The 19,492-nt window shown below is 35.8% G+C and overlaps 1 protein-coding gene across 5 annotated transcripts in view; it reads left to right on the top strand.

The window, feature by feature from the left end:
• Positions 1-19,277: 19,277 nt before the first annotated feature.
• The window catches only part of BMP2K (BMP2 inducible kinase), a 108,073-nt gene continuing 107,858 nt past the window's right edge, over positions 19,278-19,492 (top strand). For all 5 annotated transcript variants that reach the window (XR_012476886.1, XM_074228560.1, XM_074228562.1 and 2 more), the window contains exon 1: positions 19,278-19,470. Coding sequence is in view for 4 of the 5 variants with exons in the window: in XM_074228560.1 (XP_074084661.1) it covers positions 19,293-19,470 (178 nt within the window). In the remaining variant the exon portion in view is untranslated. The remainder of the gene's footprint in view (positions 19,471-19,492) is intronic.

The following is a 19,492-nucleotide window of genomic DNA, read 5'->3' on the forward strand; positions in this document are numbered from 1 at the left end:
AGATATCATATCATGACATAACTAATAAATAATTAGTACTTTGACTAATAACTTGAATTTCTCCTCAAATCTTTGAGACCATAACTTAGAAATGTTATTAAACATGATTGTCTGCATCTGAAATCACTTCACTTTTGTTCATTCAAAGGTAATTTATATGAAGTCAGAATTTTTTGTTTTGTTATTTTGCCCTTAAAAATATATAGTAACAATGCCCTCATCAGTTTATAAAATCCATTTAATTAGGGTACATACCCAGGGAATTTTATTTATTTTTCTTGTGGCACACACTTATTGAATAATCAGTCAGTAAAGGATATTCTTTGTATTCATCAAATGAACTACCAGAACTAAAACTAAACAATGTTTAAAAATTAACAAGCAAATTGAAAGAATGCAAACTTAAAAATTGAGTATATCAATTTTTTGGAGGCCCAGTATACCTGACTCACTTCGTATAATCTGGTATGTATGTCCACAGGACTGCTATATTTTCCTTTTTCTTTCATAAAATGGGACTTCTTTTCATGCCAGAAGGATAGTTTTTATTCATTGGAAAATGGAATTTCTTTCAAGATTATAAAATATTTATCTTAAAATGATTTTATGAATAATATTTACTGTAATTTATAAAGAAATAAAATATAGATATGAAATTTAGTTTGATCACATACTTTGTAGATAATGTAGAGAATTGATATGGATTAAAATCTTCCCATAAATAATAGTAAAACTAAGTCAAAATGATTTTATACATTTGACAGTTTTCCCTCCTCATTTTAGTGTTTTATGCTTTTGTTGATGCCTGGGTATAGAGTGCTTAGCAATTCTAACTGGGTGGAATAGCTGAATTAATGATTAGTTTCTCATTTCTTTGGAAATGAGATGCAGCATTATGATGTATTAATGTGATGTCTTGATTGCTAATATACATTTTTTTGATTAAGAAATTAAAACAAGCTACATTTTCATTTTAGAATGTCTCTGTATTCTTTTCTGTAAGATAGAAATATTGGTCTTTTCAATAAAGGTATTTAGTTATATCCAATATTCTGATAAAACAATACCACAATTAAATATTCAATGTGGGCCATTAACTAGGGAATGACTGGCTCAATTTAAATGTTGAAAAATAAAAATGACATCATTATTGTTATTGTTAGAGGATTATATGCTCAATCAGTATACTCAAAGCATTTGAAAAAAGTTATATTACTTATCCCAAGTTCTTTGATTAAGCTCTAAATATTCTTTTTTGGATATTATTTCAATCAGATAAGTATTATTTTTGAATGAGGTAAATGTAGATTTCATCCCATATTTTCAAAATTGAAATTTTATCTTTCATTGGTATTCTAGAAATATTTCATGATATTCAACTTGTTTTATTCTGTTGTTCTCTTTTTTGATGTTTAAATACCAAATTCCAGGATTTAGATATTTTGTTTGTCTTTTGATTGTAAATAATGCCAAAACTCTGATCACATGATACAGAACTTTAAAAACAATTGCTTCTGATCATTTTATGCTTCACAATCCATGCACCAATACTCGAAAAATTTTCTGCTCAAAAATATGCTAAAAAAAACCCATTCTTTTTAGCAACTGAGAAATGGCAATATGGTCTATTGGGTATTTTTCAGGTCACTATTCTATATTGGAAAAAGAAAAAAAATCAATCAACTTGGACTGTTTTGCCATGACTTAGGGTCATAACTCCCATTAGTTTTTTTACCCTCTTCAGATATACTGCTCTATTTGTAATCCGTAATGTGGTTTTAGATTTTGGGATAATTTCAAGAATACTGAATAAAATGTGAGCTTTTCCATTGTCCTTTGTCTTCAGACAAGAAAGTTAGAGACTTTTTTTTAAAAAAAGTTTTTATGTTCACTTACTTTGCCTTGAAAAAGAAAGAAAAGGATCATTATAGCATAGCTTCTTATCACTGGTATTTGGATATTGAATTTTCAGTGTCTCCATTTCTGCCTGGGATTTATTTTTCTTCAGGACTTGTTTATAATCCCATAATTCCTTCTTGCTTCTTTTAAGTACTGGTATTATCTAGAATTTAAGAAAGCTTTTAGATACACAAAAGATTTTAAGAATTTTTTTTTTTGCTTAGAACATGATAACAACCTCTTGAGGTAAGTATAATGGATCTTATTATTGCCATTTTATAGATAGGACAATTAAGACTCATAGAGGAGTCATTTGGTAAGGAGTAACTTGCCTATAGTCACATACCACTGGTCCTTCCTTATCATGTGCTTACCAAGTCTGGTCCAGATCCTAAAATAAATATAATCCTTTTCATTACCAAACATTTTAAGAAGTAATGAAAAGTCTTATTAATGTCTTTTGCTTTCATTTCATCATAATTTGCAGTTGTGCCCCTTCTTCATTCTTCCGCCTTTTCAGTTTCAATTCAATAAACATTTAATAAGTGTTTACTATGTGCTTAGCATTGTGCCAATCTGGGGACTAAAAAAAGGCAAAAGTCAGTCTCTGTCATCAGGGAGTTTACAATCTCACCATTAAATTTTCTCTTGTAACAAATGAAGCACAGTTAAATAAAACTAACAATTTCAGGGATATTGATCATTATACAGACTTTGTCTTCATTTTATTGTTCTGTCCATTTGCAATGTTGTAGTTATTGCTTATATATTTTTGGTTATGTTTACTCTGCCATCAGTTCATAGAAGTCTTCCCATAATTCTGTATATACTTCATATTTTTTTCCTCCTGTTACATTCATATAATTGTTAAGTCATTCTTACTTCATCGGAACTCACCGTTTCTACTTCTTTGCTACTAAAAAAAGGTGAAACTATGAATATTTTGCTTTATATGTTAATTTTATTATTTTATTTCTGACTCTGATTCTCTTTGGGGTACCATCAGTGGGACATCTTACTGCTAAACTTTTCAAAAGATTAGTCTGCATTTCTTAAAATCCTATTTCCTTGCCTCATCATGGTATAAGTAGTGAGTGGCACATAGGTGCTATTTTGTTTTGCTCATGTAAGTTAGTATGCCCATTGTCTGTCTTGACATGCCTCATAAGGAAGTAAGAAAAGATATTTTTAGAGTCTCCTTCCTCCAACCTTCTTCAAAGAAGGCTTTGATTCCTGCTATGAGGAGAAGCAGGAGTCTCAGAACAGAGATTACCTATTCTGCTCTTCTCAGAGAGAGGGGCGTAATGGGATAAAATTATAATAGATATAATTATAATATTACAATCTTGACTCTGTTTTTGTAGAAGGCAGCTTTTTTAAGCAAGTTGTCTAATTGCAATTTGTGTGGGTGTGTTTAAAACAATGAATTTATTGTATTTTGATTGCTTTTTTAAAAGAAAAGTATATACTAAATTCAATCAAATGCAATTTCATTTTCATTTTTTCATGTAGCAATTAAAAAAAATAAATCCACTATGACTCAATAAACTTACAAACAAAAACGAATCCCTCAACAAAAGTTATATAATCCAGCAAAACAAACTCCCACTTTTGCCAATCCTAAAAATGCATATCTTCTACCAATCCTAAAAATACATATCTATCTGCATTTTTAGAAGTGAATGGCATACTTATTATTCTTTTGAATTCATGGTTGATCATTGCATCAATAATAGTTTTAAAGTCTTTCAAAGTGAGAGTTTCTAGAATATAATTTTATAAATTTTTCTACTTTTGCTAACTTTGCTTTATCAGTTCACAAAGATCTTCCCAGTTTCCTCTGAAATTGTCCACTTCATCATTTTAATTGCATAATAATATTCCATTATATTCATATACCACAATTTATTCAGTCATTCCATAATAGGAAGATAAGTAGGTGACAATTTTTGTCTCCCATGAAAAGAGGTACTATAGAAATTTTTGCGTATATAAATCCTTCTCTTCTTTCTTTGATTTTTTTTGGGGGGGAGGGAATACGGCTTAGTTGACTAAAAGGATATATTCACAATTTGGCAACTTTCTGCCCTTGGTTCCAAGGCTTTCCTAGAAAGATCTTCTGACATTTATCATTTTCTTTTTTGGTCATCTTTGCCAATCTGATCAGTGTGATGTAGAACCGTAAAGTTGCTTTAATTTGCGTTTCTCTAATTATTATTAATATAAACTTGTCTATGGAGAGCTTGTATTTCTTTCAAATATTGCATGTTAGTATCTTTAAGCCATTGATCTTTTGTTGGACTAGCTCTTAGTCTTAGAAATTTTAATCAATTCTTAAAAATGAGACATTATCAGCAAAACATGTTGCACAGTCCTCCCTACCCCCAGTTACTCATTTTATTTTCAATTTTACTACTCTTCATTTTTATATAATCAAAATTGTCCATTCTATTTTCTATAATCTTTTGTATGACCTATTGAGTTTTGAATAGTTTCTTTATTAATGGATCCTAAAGGTAATGTCTTCCTTGTTCCTTTAACATGCTCATGCTGTGATCTTTTATATCTAGGTCATATATTTATTTAAAAGTAAAGATGTATTGGTCTAAACCTAATTTCTGCAAAATTTCTATTGAGTTTTCCCAATCAGTTTCTATGAAATAATGAGTCTCTCTCTTTTCCTCTACCCCTTCACATGTAATTAGGGTTTAGGGGTATGTAAAACATTATGCTACTGTAGTTGTTTGATTCTGTATGCTGTACCTTGACTAGGGCATTGATTTCTCTCTCTCTATCTCTCTCTATCGACTATTGCCAAATTGTTTTAATTATTACTGCTTCATAATTCAGTTTGAGATCTAGTTCTAATAGACTTCCTAACTTACAACTTTTTTCTTTATTATCCCTGATATTCTTGAATATTTTGTTCTTCCATGTTAATTTTGCTATTATTTAAAATAATATATGTATGTCTTTCATTACTATATATTATTAAGATGGTTTATTATATTTATAGTTTTCCTTTACTGAGATAATTTTTCTAAATTTATTTTCAAGTGCTTAACTCATTTCTTATTTATCATTTGGTTGTATTTGTTCAGGCCTGAAAGAGGTAGCTTAAGGTCCCTCAGTAGTCAATCTCTCTCTCTCTCTCTCTCTCTCTCTCTCTCTCTCTCTCTCTCTCTCTCTCTCTTTCTCTCCCCCTCTGTAATTGTGCTCAATTTCTGTTTATTAGATTTAGTTTAAAGTACAGTTCATGGAATTTCTGTTCCTCTGTTATATATGTGTATACAGTATTTTTCTTCTTTCCTCCTTTCCTTTTCAACATAGTCCCCTGTCCCTCCCATTTTTTCTTCTCCTTAGACCATTAAAACAGAACAAAATAGACCACAGACATGCTGTCATTTTAACTTTTCTTTTTTTTAAAGTTTATTTTAAAATTTTTTATTTATTTAAGGCAATGGGATTAAGTGACTTTCCTAAGGTCACACAACTAGGCAATTATTAAGTATTTGAGGTCAGATTTGAAACAGGTTGTCCCAACTCCAAGGCCAGTGCTCTATCCACTGTATCACCTAGTTACCCTTCATTTTAACTTTTCTTTATGGCATTTAAAGATTTTAGGATTCTGAGTGGACATTTATTATCCTATGCTCATTAACATGTAAAAGATGCATTTCAGGATATTTCCTCTAAACAAGATGTGTTTCTTTCTATGTTTAAGATGGCATTTAAATTTTAAAATAGGTGCTCATTGGAAAGTAGTCTGGCAGAAGTTGGTATAGACCAATATATTACACTATTTACCAGAATAAAATCAAAATGGATAAATAACCAAAGTATAAAGGGAGAGACCATAAGTAAATTTATCATATATTACCTATCAGACATATGAACAAGAGAAAAATTTATGAATAAGCAAGAGATAGAGAGCATAGTGAGACAAAATGGATAATTTTAGTTATATTAAATTAAAAGTGTTTTATCCAAATAAAACCAATAAGCAATATCAGAAGAAAAGCAGAAAATTGAGGGAATTTATTTTAGGTTTTTGCAAGGCTTGCCCTTGGCCACATAGATAGGCAATTATTAAGTGTTTGAGGTCACATTTGAACTCAGATCCTCCTGACTTCAGGGTCAGTGCTCTATCCACTGCACCACCTAATCACCCCGGAATTTTTTTAAAAACAGTTTCTTTGATAAAGATCTAATATTTTGAATCTATATAGTGCTTTGTTAAATTCATAAGAATATCAGTATTTCCCCAGTTGATCAAGGGATATGAATGGGCAGTTTTAGATGAAGAAATTAAAGCTCATATGACCACTTCCAGGAAGCAAGCAGTAAATTGCTGTAATTCTCCTATATTCACCTCCAAACAACCATAAAATAACACCCCAAAACAATCCTGAATTAGCAGAACCAGTAAGAAGATAGGATAAGCAATTTTTTGTTTTTGTTTTTTGCAAGGCAATCAGGGTTAAGTCACATGCTTAGGGTCATGCAGCTAGGCTAGATTTGAACTCAGGTCCTCCTGACTCCAGGACTGGTGCTCCATTCACTAGACCACCTAGCTGCCCCTTGGATGAATAATATTTTAGTCCAAGGAACTTGGAAGATCAACAATATAAGTTCATTTCGCTTCAGTAAAAGGGAAGCACAGTTTAGGACAGGAAGAATCCCAGCAAGCCAGCAGCAAACCCCACATCAGCAAACTAGTGAAAGATCCTGAGCCCTAGTGTGGTGGAGCAGCAAATGTCAACCCTGAGTCCCACTCTCCCCCATGTGCCTCAGCACAGTCAGGGAATGAGCAAACTCCAATTTGAAGCATTGTCACATACTTCCATGTAGCCCAGGTAAAACAGGCAACTTCCAGCAGCCATATCATCATGTTCTTCTGTGTAATCCCAAGGGAAGCAAAAAAAAAGGCACTCCACTAGCCTGAACATATGCCAGACATCCTATGACCTCCAGCAGTGCCAGCCACCTCCTAAGACTCCTGCATCAGTGCAGTGCCAGACACAGGGTTACCTAGGGAACTCAGGACAATATCAGTGCAACACCAGGTAAACATCAAGAGTCTGCAGCATCTGGCATAAGAAGTCTAAGACAATGCCCCTAAAACTTTGGAAGCAGAGGTCAAATTAAAAGAAAGGAAAAGGGCCCCCCAAAATGAGCAAAAAACAACAAAAAAAAAGAATCTGACCATAGAAAGTTATCATGGTGACAGGGAAGATCAAGAAGCAAATAGAAAAGGACAACAATGTCAAAATACCTTTGGGAAAAGCCACAAACAAAAATGGGAAGTGGTCTCAAATCCAGAAAGAACACCTGGAAAAGCTCAGAAAGGAACTTAAAAATCATATAAGAGGGGCAGCTAGGTGGCACAGTATATAGACCACCGGCCCTGGAGTCATGAGTACCTGAGTTCAAATCTGGCCTCAGACACTTAATAATTACCTAGCTGTCTGACCTTGGGCAACCCACTTAACCCCATTGCCTTGCAAAAAAAAAAAAACCAACCCTAAAAAATCATATAAGAGAGGAGAAAAATTGGACATTGATTGAACTCATCAGTATTGGCTCAAAGAGGGAATGACATATACACTAAAATGAATATAGAAATCTATCCTACTTAATAGGGAAGTAGGGGAGGTGAAAATTAAAGTATGGGAGGGGGACTGATGGAAGAGAGGACAGAATGGGGGTAGGGCATAGGCTGAAACAAAACACTGGTAAAGAGGGAAAGAGTCAAAGGAGATAAAATAGGATGGGATAAGTATATCATAACTGTAAATGTGAATGGAATAAACACTCCCATAAAATGGAAGAGATAGCAGAGTGGATCAAAAAACCAGAATCTTACAATATATCATTTACAAGAAACACACTTAAAGCTGAGAGAAACACATATAGTAAAAGAAAGGGGCTGTAACAGAATCTATTATGCTTCAATTAAATTTTTTTAAAAAGTGAGTAACAATATTGATATCAGATAAAGCAAAAGCAAAAAATAGATCCAATCAAAAGAAATAAGGAAGGAAACTACATCTTGCTAAAAGTTACTATAAACAATGAAGTAATATAAATACTAAAATAGTTTACCTATGAGATCTGTGGAGAAGGGAAGAAGTTTTTGACCAAAAAAAATTAGAAAGAATTGAAAATGTAAAATAGATAGAAATAGAAAGTATACATAAAATAGATAGAATAGATAAAATAGAGAGAAATAGAAAGAATTACAAAATGTAAAATAGATAATTTTTATTATATTAAATTTAAAAGGGTTTTAACAAACAAACAAAACCAATGTGACCAACATTAGAAGGAATCAATCTTTACAAAAAATGTCTCAAAAAAGATCTCATTTATTTTATGAAATTGCATAGCACATCATTCAAGAAGCCCCAAGTTGTTCCCTGAAACAAAAGAAATATTCTATTGCCAAAGTTTTCTAGCTATAAATAATGAGTCACTAAAATCTCAAAAGAGAACTCAAAGGTTAATTAGAGAGACATTACAGACAATTACTTGAATGTAAGAAGTAGCAGGAAAAACTTCCATCCAAATTAAAAATTCATTTGTTTTCCTGTAGGATTATAGTTATTTTTGTAAGATATGTTATTCTTGGCTGCATATTAATGCTTTTGTCTTTGGGAAGTCTATTCCAAAATCTCCTCTCATTTTTGATAAAGACTGCCATGTCTTGTGTGATCTTGACTACTGGTACATGAATTCTTTTTTTTTTCTGGATACTTAAGTATTTTTCCTTTAGACTTTGAAATTGAGTTTTAGGTAACACTTTCCTGGGACTTTTAGTATTTTCTTTAAAAGATGATTGGCAGATCTTCTATTTTTAATTTTGCCCTCTTGCTCTAATAGATCTAGGAAATTTTTGTTTATTATTTCTTGAGTCATAGTGGCCAGTACTTTTTTAAATAATGAGTTTCAAGGAATATAATGACTTTTAATTTTCCAGTTCAGTTGTTTCTAATGGTAAATACCTCATGTAAAAAGCACAAAAATTAGCTTATTTAAACATTGGAGCAATGAAAGAGACCCTAGGGTCCATGAGGCTACCTCATTTGTGTCTTTAGGGAGTTTATTTTATATGAGATATTATTAATTTGATAACAACTGGTCTGAGCCCCTTAACAATGAAAATTCTTAAATTCATTGGTCTTTTGGGTTTTTTAAGTATTTTGCAAGGCAAATGGGGTTAAGTGGCTTGCCCAAGGCCACACAGCTAGGTAATTATTAAGTGTCTGAGACCAGATTTGAACCCAGGTACTCCTGACTCCAGGGCCAGTGTTTTATCCACTCTGCCACCTAACCGCCCTATTTATTAGTTCAATAGTTTTCTGTCCATTTTATTAACCTTTCCTTTGATTTTCAGTATTTCTAATTAGTAAAAGAACAATTAAATGTTAAATCAATTAAATAATTAAATAAATTGTGGATTTTTAAATTGTTCTTTCTCTAACTTTTTTAGTTGCATACCAAATTCATTGATCTCTTTATTTTTTTCAAGTAAGTATTTCTCTTAATAACTGCTTTGACTGTATCCCACATATTTTGATATGTGATCTCCTTATTGTTATTGTCTTGGATGAAATTATTAATTATTTCTATGATTTGCTGTTTGATCCACTTATTCTTTAAAATTAAGTTATTTAGTTTCCAATTAATATTAGATCTAACTCCTTTAGGGCACATGATTTTTATTGAAGTATGATCTTAAAGATATGCACAATATTTTTGCCTTTTTGCATTTGATTCTGAGGTTTTTATGCCCTGATACATGATCAGGTTTTGTGTGGGTTCTATGCACCACAGAAAAATATATATTCATTTCTATCCACATTCAATTTTCTCCAGAAGTCTATCATAGTTAACTTTTCTAACATTCTGTTTACTTCCTTAACTTCCTTATATTATGTTTATATTGATCTAGTTCTGAGAGATTACCACCTCACATCTCTCAGACTGACCAACATGACCAGAAAGGACAATAATCAATGTTGGAAGGGATATAGGAAATCTGGGACACTATTACATTGTTGGTGGAGCTATGAACTCATCCAACCTGTCTCGAGAGCAATTTGGAATTAGGCCCAAAGGGCAATAAAAATGTGCATACCCTTTGATCTCCCCACCAGGAGAGTTTTGTTGTCTCTGTCTTCCTGTAACTCATTTAGCTTTGTCTTTAAGAATTTGAACGCTATACCACTTGGTGCATACATGTTTGGCATTGACATTATTTCATTGTCTATGGTACCTTTTAGGAGGATGTAGTTTCCTTCCTTATCCCTTTTAATGATATCTATTTTTGCGATTGCTTAGTCTAAGATGAAGATTACTACCCCTGCTTCTATTTTATGGGAGAGTTCATCACAGTTTGTGAATGAGAATGGGATGAACTCTCCCATAAAATGGAAGTAGATAGTAGTTTGGATTAAAAACCAGAATCCTACAATATGCTCCTTACAAGAAAAACATTTAAAGCAGGGAGATACACACAAAGTAAAGAATACATTACTCTTCAGCTGAAAGGAAAAAAACAATCAGGAGTACCCTTCATATTTTAAACTCTCAGTTTACACTTTATCTCCTTTTAAACTATCCTTCCTCACTGGTGTTTTGCCTCCCTCAATCTGTACCCCCTTCTATCAGCCCATCTTCCATTTTCTTCCCCCATCTCTTTTCCCCCTTCTTCCTTCCCTCCCTTCTATCAGTCCTTTCTTCCCTGCTCCTCCCCCAACCTTTCCCTTCTAACACTTGAAGGGTAAGATAAACCCAACTGAGTGTATGTGTTATTCCCTCTTTGAGTAAACTCCAATGAGAGTAAGATTCAAGCAGTTCTCATCACCTCCCTCCTTTCTTCTACTGTAATAGGTTCTTTGTACCTCTTCACATGATGTAATTTTTTTCCATTCTGCCTCCCCCTTCCTCCCATATCATATCAATTCTCCTTTTATTAATATTTTGTTTGTAAATCATCCCATCAAAATCCACTTATGTCCATCCCTTCAAGCTAAGTATACTCCCCCAATAGAGTTATAATTCTCAAGAGTTATGAGATTCTTCTTCCTAGGTAGGGATGTAACCAATTTAATTTTATTGAATTGCAATCTTTTTCTTTTCCCCTGATTACCTTTTCATGAATCTCTTGAGTCTCCATTTGAAGATCAAATTTTCTGTTCAGCTTGGGTCTTTTCATCATGAAAGTTTGAAAACCACCTATTTTGGTAATGTCACTGAAAGTATGAGTGGTTGAGTCTTGGTTGGAATCCAAGTTCCCTTGCCCTCCAGAATATCATATTCCAAATTCTTCTATCCTTCAATGTTGATATAGCCAGATCCTATGTAAGTCTGACTGTGTTTTCTCAGTATGTAAATTGCTTCTTTCTGACTGTCTACAAGATCTCCTCCTTGATATGGTAATTCTGGAGTTTGGCTTCAATATTCCTTGACACTTTCATTCTAGAATTCCTTTCAGGAGGTGATCAATGAATTCTTTCCATGATTATTTTGCCCTCTGTTTCCAGATTACCAGAGCAGTTTTCCTTGATGATTTCCTGAAGAATTCTATCCAGGCTTTTTTTTTTAATATAGCTTTCTGGTAGTTCAATAAAAACAATTTCTCAATTTAATAGAAAAGAAATTCCATGACCTTTAACTCTGACAGCATTCTATTAATATTAGTATTGTATGATGACTTTGCTTATATTGTATGGCCCTTATGCACCAGAACTACCATTTGTATGTTTTGTTTCAGTCCCAAGGGAAACAAAACCTGTCTACAAATCAATTTTTCGGTAGTTCAATAATTCTTAAATTATCTCTTCTGGATCTATTTTCCAGTTTAGTTGTTTTTACCAGTGAGCTATTTTTCTATTTTCTATTTTTTTTTCATTTTTAAAATTTTATTTAACTAATTCTTGGTGTCTCATGGAGTCATTAGCTTCCATTCATCCCAGCCTATTATTTCAGGAGTTATTTTTTTCAGTTAGCTTTTCTATTTGGTTAATTCTGTTTTTTAAAGGAGCTGATTTTTTTCCATTTGCCCGATTGTATTTTTAAAGGATTTGTTTTCTCCTGTCATTTTTTGTTGCAAGATGCTAATTTTTTTCTTGCATTTCTTTTCCCAATTTTTCCATCTGATTTTTAAATCCTTTCTTAGCTCTTCCAAGAAGTCTTTCAGAGCTGAAGATCAATTCATATTCTCCTCTGAGACTTCACATTTGGTACTCCTTCTGCCCCTCCTTTCTGAGCTAGTGTTGTGCTCATACTTATTTCCAAGGTAACTTTCAAAAGATCCTACTTTTCTTTGACTTTTCATATTTATTTTGGGATTTGTTACTGGGGGTCCTATCCTAAAGTTCTTGTTTTGGGCAAGGGGTTCACTAGTAGCCCTTCAGTGTTGAGAACCCTAAAGGCTTTTTTTTACTGACTAGGGGATATTGATATTAGGAACTCCAGGGGGTTGTTCAGTGGTCTATCAGGTAAGGAATGCCAGAGGCTTTCTCTCTCTCTGGACCATCAATGCTGAGTGTATCAGTCACCCAGTCCCTGGGCTATTGGAAAAAGAGGGAACATCTGGGGTTTTCTCTGGGCTTATCTGCATGGGAACATTAGGCCTACTTGACTGGGAATGCCAAGGGCTAGCTATCCAGGTCAGGCCGTCCAGACCAGCCACACTGACTGATTTGGGAGTCCTGAGTACTGGCACTGGAGCTCTCCCAGTCCATCTGTTGCACAACTGACCTGAGTTTAAACTGTGCTGGAGATCTCCCCCATAGCTGAGGACTTTAGGTTAGTCCCTGTATTTCCCTGCTGCTGGTGTGCTGGTTTCTGTTTTCCCTTGTGACAGACCTTGCTGGATGATGTTCCATTCTGTTCTTTTGTGGGTTCTGTCACTCCAAAATCTGTTAAGAGGCTTGATTAATGTCATTTCTAAGGGAAACCCATGAGAGCATAGTAAAGTTCCTGGCTTCTCCCTGTCATCTTGACTGGAAGTTGAGTCATTGAATTCTATTTGGTCTATGCTAATTTTCAGAAAGTTTGCTTTTTGAATAAAATTTAATACTTTTTGTTCTTAGCTATTTATCCAATTTTTTTCCTTTAGAACTTTTATTTAGTTTTTTTTTAATCTCTTGCTTTATTTCTTCAAAGTATCAATGCAGTATTTGTCAACTATTTTCCCCCTTTGAGTCTTTGCTTGCAGTTATTGTGGAGTTATTCTATCTTTTTTTTTTTTTTTGGATTATGTTGGGATCACATTTCTTTTGGTTACTTATTTTTTCAGCCTTAGTCTCTAAATTGGGGATTGTACCACAGCAAATCTCTGGCTTTTGCTGCTATTTTGGGAGAATTAGTCACTTCCATTTAGTCTTGACTTGGGTCTTCTAGGTTCTTGGATTAATATATCTTTATTTTATTTTATTTTATTTTATCTAGGTTTTATTATTTTTTCTTTGCAAAGCGATGGAGTTAAGTGACTTGCCCAAGGTTACACAGCTAGCTAATTATTAAATGTTTGAGGCCAGATTTGAACTCAGGTCCTTCTGACTCCAGGACTGGTGCTCTATTCACTTTACCACCTAGTTGCCTGCATTAATATATTTTGCATTAATGCCTTATGCTAACTTTCCTTGGATTTTAGGGTTCAGAGAACTTTATTTTCAAGGCCTTCTATAGACCTGGGTCTGGGTTATCTAGGACTGAGAACTTCCAGGACAACACTTATTTTTTGCATTTTTTTCCTTTTTTAAAAAATTTTTCAATATTAACTTTTTCGTAAGATATTCAGTTCCATAGTTTTCTCCCTCTTCCCCTTGATAACAATAGATTATCCAAATAGTACTATGTTAAACATATTTCTATATTAGTCATGTTGTGAAAAAAGAATCAGAACAAAAGGGGAAATACATGAGATGGAAAAAACATAAAGCATAAAACAAATTTTTAAAATGGAAAATAGTATACTTTGATTTGCATTTAGATTCCATAGTTCTTTCTCTGGATGTGGATGGTATTTTCCATTACAAGTCCTTTAGACTTGTCTCTGATCATTGTACTGCTGAGAAGAGCTAAGTCTATTATAATTGATCATCACATAATGTTGCTTGTAATGTTTTCAATGTTCCTGTTGCAATCAGGATCAGTTCATGCAAGTCTTTCCAGGCTTTTCTAAAGTCTGGCTGTTTATGATTTCTTACAGAATAATAGTACTCCACTGCATTCATATACCACAATTTGTTCAGCCATTCCTCAATTGATGACAGATCCACACTTGTTGATTCCTTTTTTTTTGGTCCCTTCCATGGTCCTCACAGTAGGTTTTCTCAATTCAGAACAGTCCTTCACTAATGATAAAAGTTCTGCAGGCTATTTGACTAGTCTCTCATCTCATCATCTTGTTTGCTTGGATTGTCAAAGACTTGACTGATGCCTTCCCTTTCTGATTATCTATGGACTTCTGCTTGACTTTTTATATACTTCTGAGGTGGAAGAAGTCTTTGTAGCTTCTCATAAGATTTCTTTTTTAGTTTTTTTTTAGTTTTTCTGTGCAATTTTTAGTTTATTGCTGGAATAGTTATTGGTGAACTGACCTGCCTACCTCTGTTTAAGTAACCATATTGGCCAAAAGTCTCTTTAATTGAGATTTCACAGAAGTAAAATATATTTTCCTGATGCCCTGGTGAATATTCCAGTTGATTGGACCTTGGAGATGATGTACACATGAAATAACTACAGGGCTGGCTCCAAGATTTAGGTACCCTATATAAGGTATAAGGTACAGGCACCATTTTCAAGACCTGGCTGTCTAGTGAAAAAAAGCAATAGATTTGGAGAAAGGAGACCTGGATTAGAATTCTGTCTGTAACACTTGCTATATAACCATGAATAATTGTTTAATTTCTTTGAATTTTAGGTTCCTTCTACATTTGTTAAAATGTGATTATTTATACAACCTTTCTGAGATCCTAGGATAAAGTTAAGAATTTCACATTCATACAACTTATTTTAAAGGTGAGTAAAATGAGACTTAATGAAATTAAATGCTTTACCTAAGGTCAAACCTCAGTAAGAAAGGTAAGATTTAAAACCAGGTCCTCTGACTTTCACTATATTATTTCTCTCATAGGATGGATCTTATAAAACTCTAAAACTTCTTGCTATCAACCCAGGCTCACTGTGGGGTATTAGGATTATCAGTTAGTATTGCTGTATGGTGCTAACATGGTTGGAAAAGGAAAACTGGGCCAACAGCAGGAGACCTGAATTCTGATCTTGGTTCTGACATAGCCAGTATTTATCAGAGTAGGTCACTTAACCATCATGAGTACAAAATGATTATTATATACTAATTATCTTTAAAGCATTTTACATTTCTAAAATTATAGAATTACATGCGACTGCTATGGCAAGATGAAAAAAATTTGTATCTTCCTATATACAGTGCTTCATTGCTGTCATCAGATAAGACTGAAGGCAGAAATGTGAAGTAGTGATAAGACATGTAACATTTAATACTTTAAAGAGACTTATGCTTTATAATTCTTTGAAGTTGACTTTGAAAGTGACTTTTTTAACTTTACCAAACCAGTAAAAGGTGATTATCACATCTGAAATTATAACATTTACAAATAATTTTTATATTACCTGGAATTATGTGAAGAAATATTTAATGTCAATTAATGTGGAAAGAGTTAAAATCACTCCTACCATTCTCAAAAGTGTTTTAAAGTACATGTGTGTGTATTGTTACATGTAGACACATATCACATACTGATAAAAACATATGTATACTAATAGGAATGCCAACTATATGTATAGTATATATGTATATGAATGTGTATTATATAAAGAAAAACACTACATATGCATACATAGTCAACTTTAGCATGGACAATTAAATATTGATCACATATGCATTTATATATATGTATCTTTATATGCATATATATGCATACTCATAGCTTTAATATTCAATAATGCTAATGATTCATAATGGATAATAATGATACTATAAATAATCACAAACCACAGATGATCTCATCCATTTGGGCGATAGTTGCATTCTTTAAGGCACTATTCTCTGAATTCCTGCAAGTTCCATTCAATTCAGGAGTAGGGTGGTCACAGTTTTATTATTGATTGCAAGAGATCCAGCACCAACACTTATAACCACCCTCAGAAGAATTTCATGACCTTCAGCAGCAATAGCTGAAGAGACCTGTGACTGATAAAGAATTTTTTTTTTGCTTCTATCATTATTTGATTTGCAAAACTAATTTTACAGATGAGCCACATTTCACTTTGTATTGCTTTACTTCTTTCCTTTCTTTCCTTCCTTTTCTTTCTTTCTTGCTTCTGGATACAAGGTCTTCTATTATTCCTTGCAATGTTGTACTTTGTCATCTCTGTGTGATCAGAAAGTCTCTGGCTATAGCTATGTGAGCACAGCAAAAATTTGACTTTTATTTCTTTTTTTTTTCATTTATCCAATTTTACTTTTTTTAGGGTTTTTTTTTTTTTTTTGTTCTGAAAGGCAAATGGGATTAAGTGGCCTGCCCAAGGCCACACAGCTAGGTAATTATTAAGTATCTGAGGTTAAATTTGAATTCAGGTACTCCTGACTCCAGGGCTGGTGCTCTATCCACTTTGCCACCTAGCTGCCCCCCAATTTTACTTTTAAATGTATTATCTTCAGCCAATTTTTCATAATTATCCTGCATGACTCCTTTCTTTTCTCCATTTTTCTTCTTCTCTTCTTTGGTTTTGAAAATCCTTATTGAGTTCTTTCTTTGAGGTCTTTTTGGATTTGAGACTAATTTGAAACCCCCTTTGAAGCTTCATATATAGGCATTTTTTCACTGCTGCAGTCTTCAGAGATGGTGTTTTTATTGTCCCTTTCAGAATAGTAGCATTTTATGGTTCCCACTTATTTTGTCTTGCTCATTGATAGGAGAGTTCTGCTCCAGGGATAAAGGGGGAACAGTTCCAAGGTTTTTGTGCTGAGACTGCTTACCTTTGGTGTTGCCTAGATCTTTCAGGTGCTAGTGTTGTTAGGGTTATTTACCCAATGTGTGGTGATTCATTCTATATTCAAATACCTGAATGGAATGCAAGTTCCTAAGTATAGTGCTCATTTGCGTTTTTTGTATTTGCATTCCCCATCAGCCCAGATGATTGGCACTTAATGTATATTTAATAGACATTTGCTGATTGGTGGATTGATTGAGTGTAATGCTATACCCTTGGATTTGGAATCAGAAGACCTGTGTTCAGAATTCTGGCTCTCTTATCTGTTGCCTTTGTGATCTAGGGCACTTTTCTGGGTCTCATTTTTCTTCCTCTGTAAGATAAATGGGGTTGGACTTGATGACCTCTGACATCTCTTCCAGTTTTATCATCCTAAATGTCTATCATCAGGTCAACAATTCAGTTTATTTTATGAAATAAAAAAGAAAAATGAAAATTTTGGAAAAATCGATTGTAAAAGACATCATGAATTATTTTGTGGGCAGACATATTCTTAAGATACTTAGAATAAGAGAATTAAAGTATTGCTTCTAAATTGCTCTTTGGATTGAATTTTTTTCCCTTCTTTTACCTACTGAAATATCACCCATCCTTCCAAGTCTAATTCAAATCCTATTTCTGGTAAATCCCTGTTGATGTTTCCCTCCTCCAAACATTTGTCTGTACTCAGTTGAAATTACTTTGTATAATTTTATAGCTTGAAAAGGCTTTAGAGATGATTTAATCCAATTCCTTAGTTACAGTTAAAAAGGTTAGTGTGGATGAAGCAGGGACCAGGATTTTATTCTGATCTCTGTCATTTGATATCTGACAAACTGTCAGATGGTGCTCAAAAATCATTTAAAACGTCTGGGTTTAGGGGTGGCTAGATGGGCAGTGGATAGGGCACCGGCTCTGGAGTCAGGAGTACCTGGGTTCAAATCCGGCCTCAGATACTTAATAAGTACCTAGCTGTGTGGCCTTGGGCAAGCCACTTAACCCCATTGCCTTGCCCCCCCAAACCCATCAAAACCATGAAAACATCTGGGTTTGTTTCCTTTTTTTTGTAAAAAGGAAGATAATGATGCCTGTAATTCCCACCTATATATCTACCTTAAAGTGATATTGTGAGGATCAATAAGGTTTTGCAAAACCTCAAGGGCAAAAAAAATCAACTATTAGGGAATTAGTTTGATCAAATAAGCATCTATTAAGAACAAGGTGCTTAATACAAATATGAAGAATGAAATTGTTCTTGTCCTCAAGTAACTTAATAAATGATTCATAATTCTTTCTGGATGAGAAAATTAAAGGACAGAAAGGTAGAGACTCGCCTCAGGTTATAGGGTCTGAAATTTTCTTATTCCCAATCCTAAAGTAAAGAAACCGCCATAAAGGATAGCCTGCTTCAGATTTAGGAAGACCTTTCAGACTTTGCATGTGAAATGTTATTTAGATTTATTTTTTAAAACCTTTCCATAGTAACACTCCTCTATCAGATAGTGTGTATAAACAGGATGCAGTTGTGGAATCGTTATTCAGGTGTGACCCCACTTTTTTCCTTTAGTTTTTTTGCCAGGCAGCGGGGTTAAGTGGCTTGCCCAAAGCCACACAGGTGGGTCATTACGGAGTGTCTGAGGCCGCATCGGGACGCCCCCCTCACTCAGTCTAGACAAAGATCCTTTTACAGATGAGGAGACTGAGGCCCACCGGAAGTGCCTCCCCCAGGCCTGGTTTGAACCCTGTGCAGCGGGAGGGGGCAGGCTGCACGGGATGGAGGGGCGGAGGGCGCGGTCTGGCCCCCGGGGGGGGGTCCTCCAGGGCGCCGGGGCTTCTTGGGGGGGCTCTGCCCCGCCACGGCCGGCCCTCCCCCCTCACGTGCTCCTGGGGCATCACCTCCCTGACGTCACGGCCGAACGTGGGGGGATGGGCGCGGCCCAGGGCCGCGGAGCGGGCGCCACGGGCCGGGCCTCGGCGCCCTCCGCCCCGCCCCGCCCCCCACGTGACGCGGAGGCGGGGCGTCACATCCGGCGGAGGCTGCGCCTGCGCGGAGCCGCGCTCGGAGCAGTTAGTCGGACGCCGCGGCCGCCGACGGCACATCCCCGGCGGCGGGGAGGCAGCGGCGGGCGGCAGCCGGGCGGGCGGCGGCGGCACCCGGGCAGCGGCCGGGCGGGCAGCCTCTCGCTGTCCTCGGCGCTCGGCGCCCCCCAGCCCGCCGGCGGCGCGGGGCAGCGGGGGGCCCTCGAGCCGCGGGCCTGGGCGTCCCCGCGCGCCGGCGCGGGATGTGAAGCTCCGGCGCCCGCTGCCTGCGGCGCCCGCTGCCTGCGCCTCCCGGGGCCGCGGGGGCCTCGCGCCGCGGCACCATGAAGAAGTTCTCCCGGATGCCCAAGTCGGAGGGCGGCGGCGGCGGCGGCGGGGGCGGCCCGGGCGGCCCGGGCGGCGGCGGCGGGCTCGGGGCCGGGGCCGGAGCCTCCTCCGTGGGAGTGCGCGTGTTCGCCGTGGGCCGCCACCAGGTCACCCTGGAGGAGCAGCTGGCCGAAGGTACCGGGCGCGGCGTCGGGGC

Source organism: Macrotis lagotis, chromosome 3 (genome assembly GCF_037893015.1).
Source record: "Macrotis lagotis isolate mMagLag1 chromosome 3, bilby.v1.9.chrom.fasta, whole genome shotgun sequence".
NCBI lineage: Eukaryota > Metazoa > Chordata > Mammalia > Peramelemorphia > Peramelidae > Macrotis > Macrotis lagotis.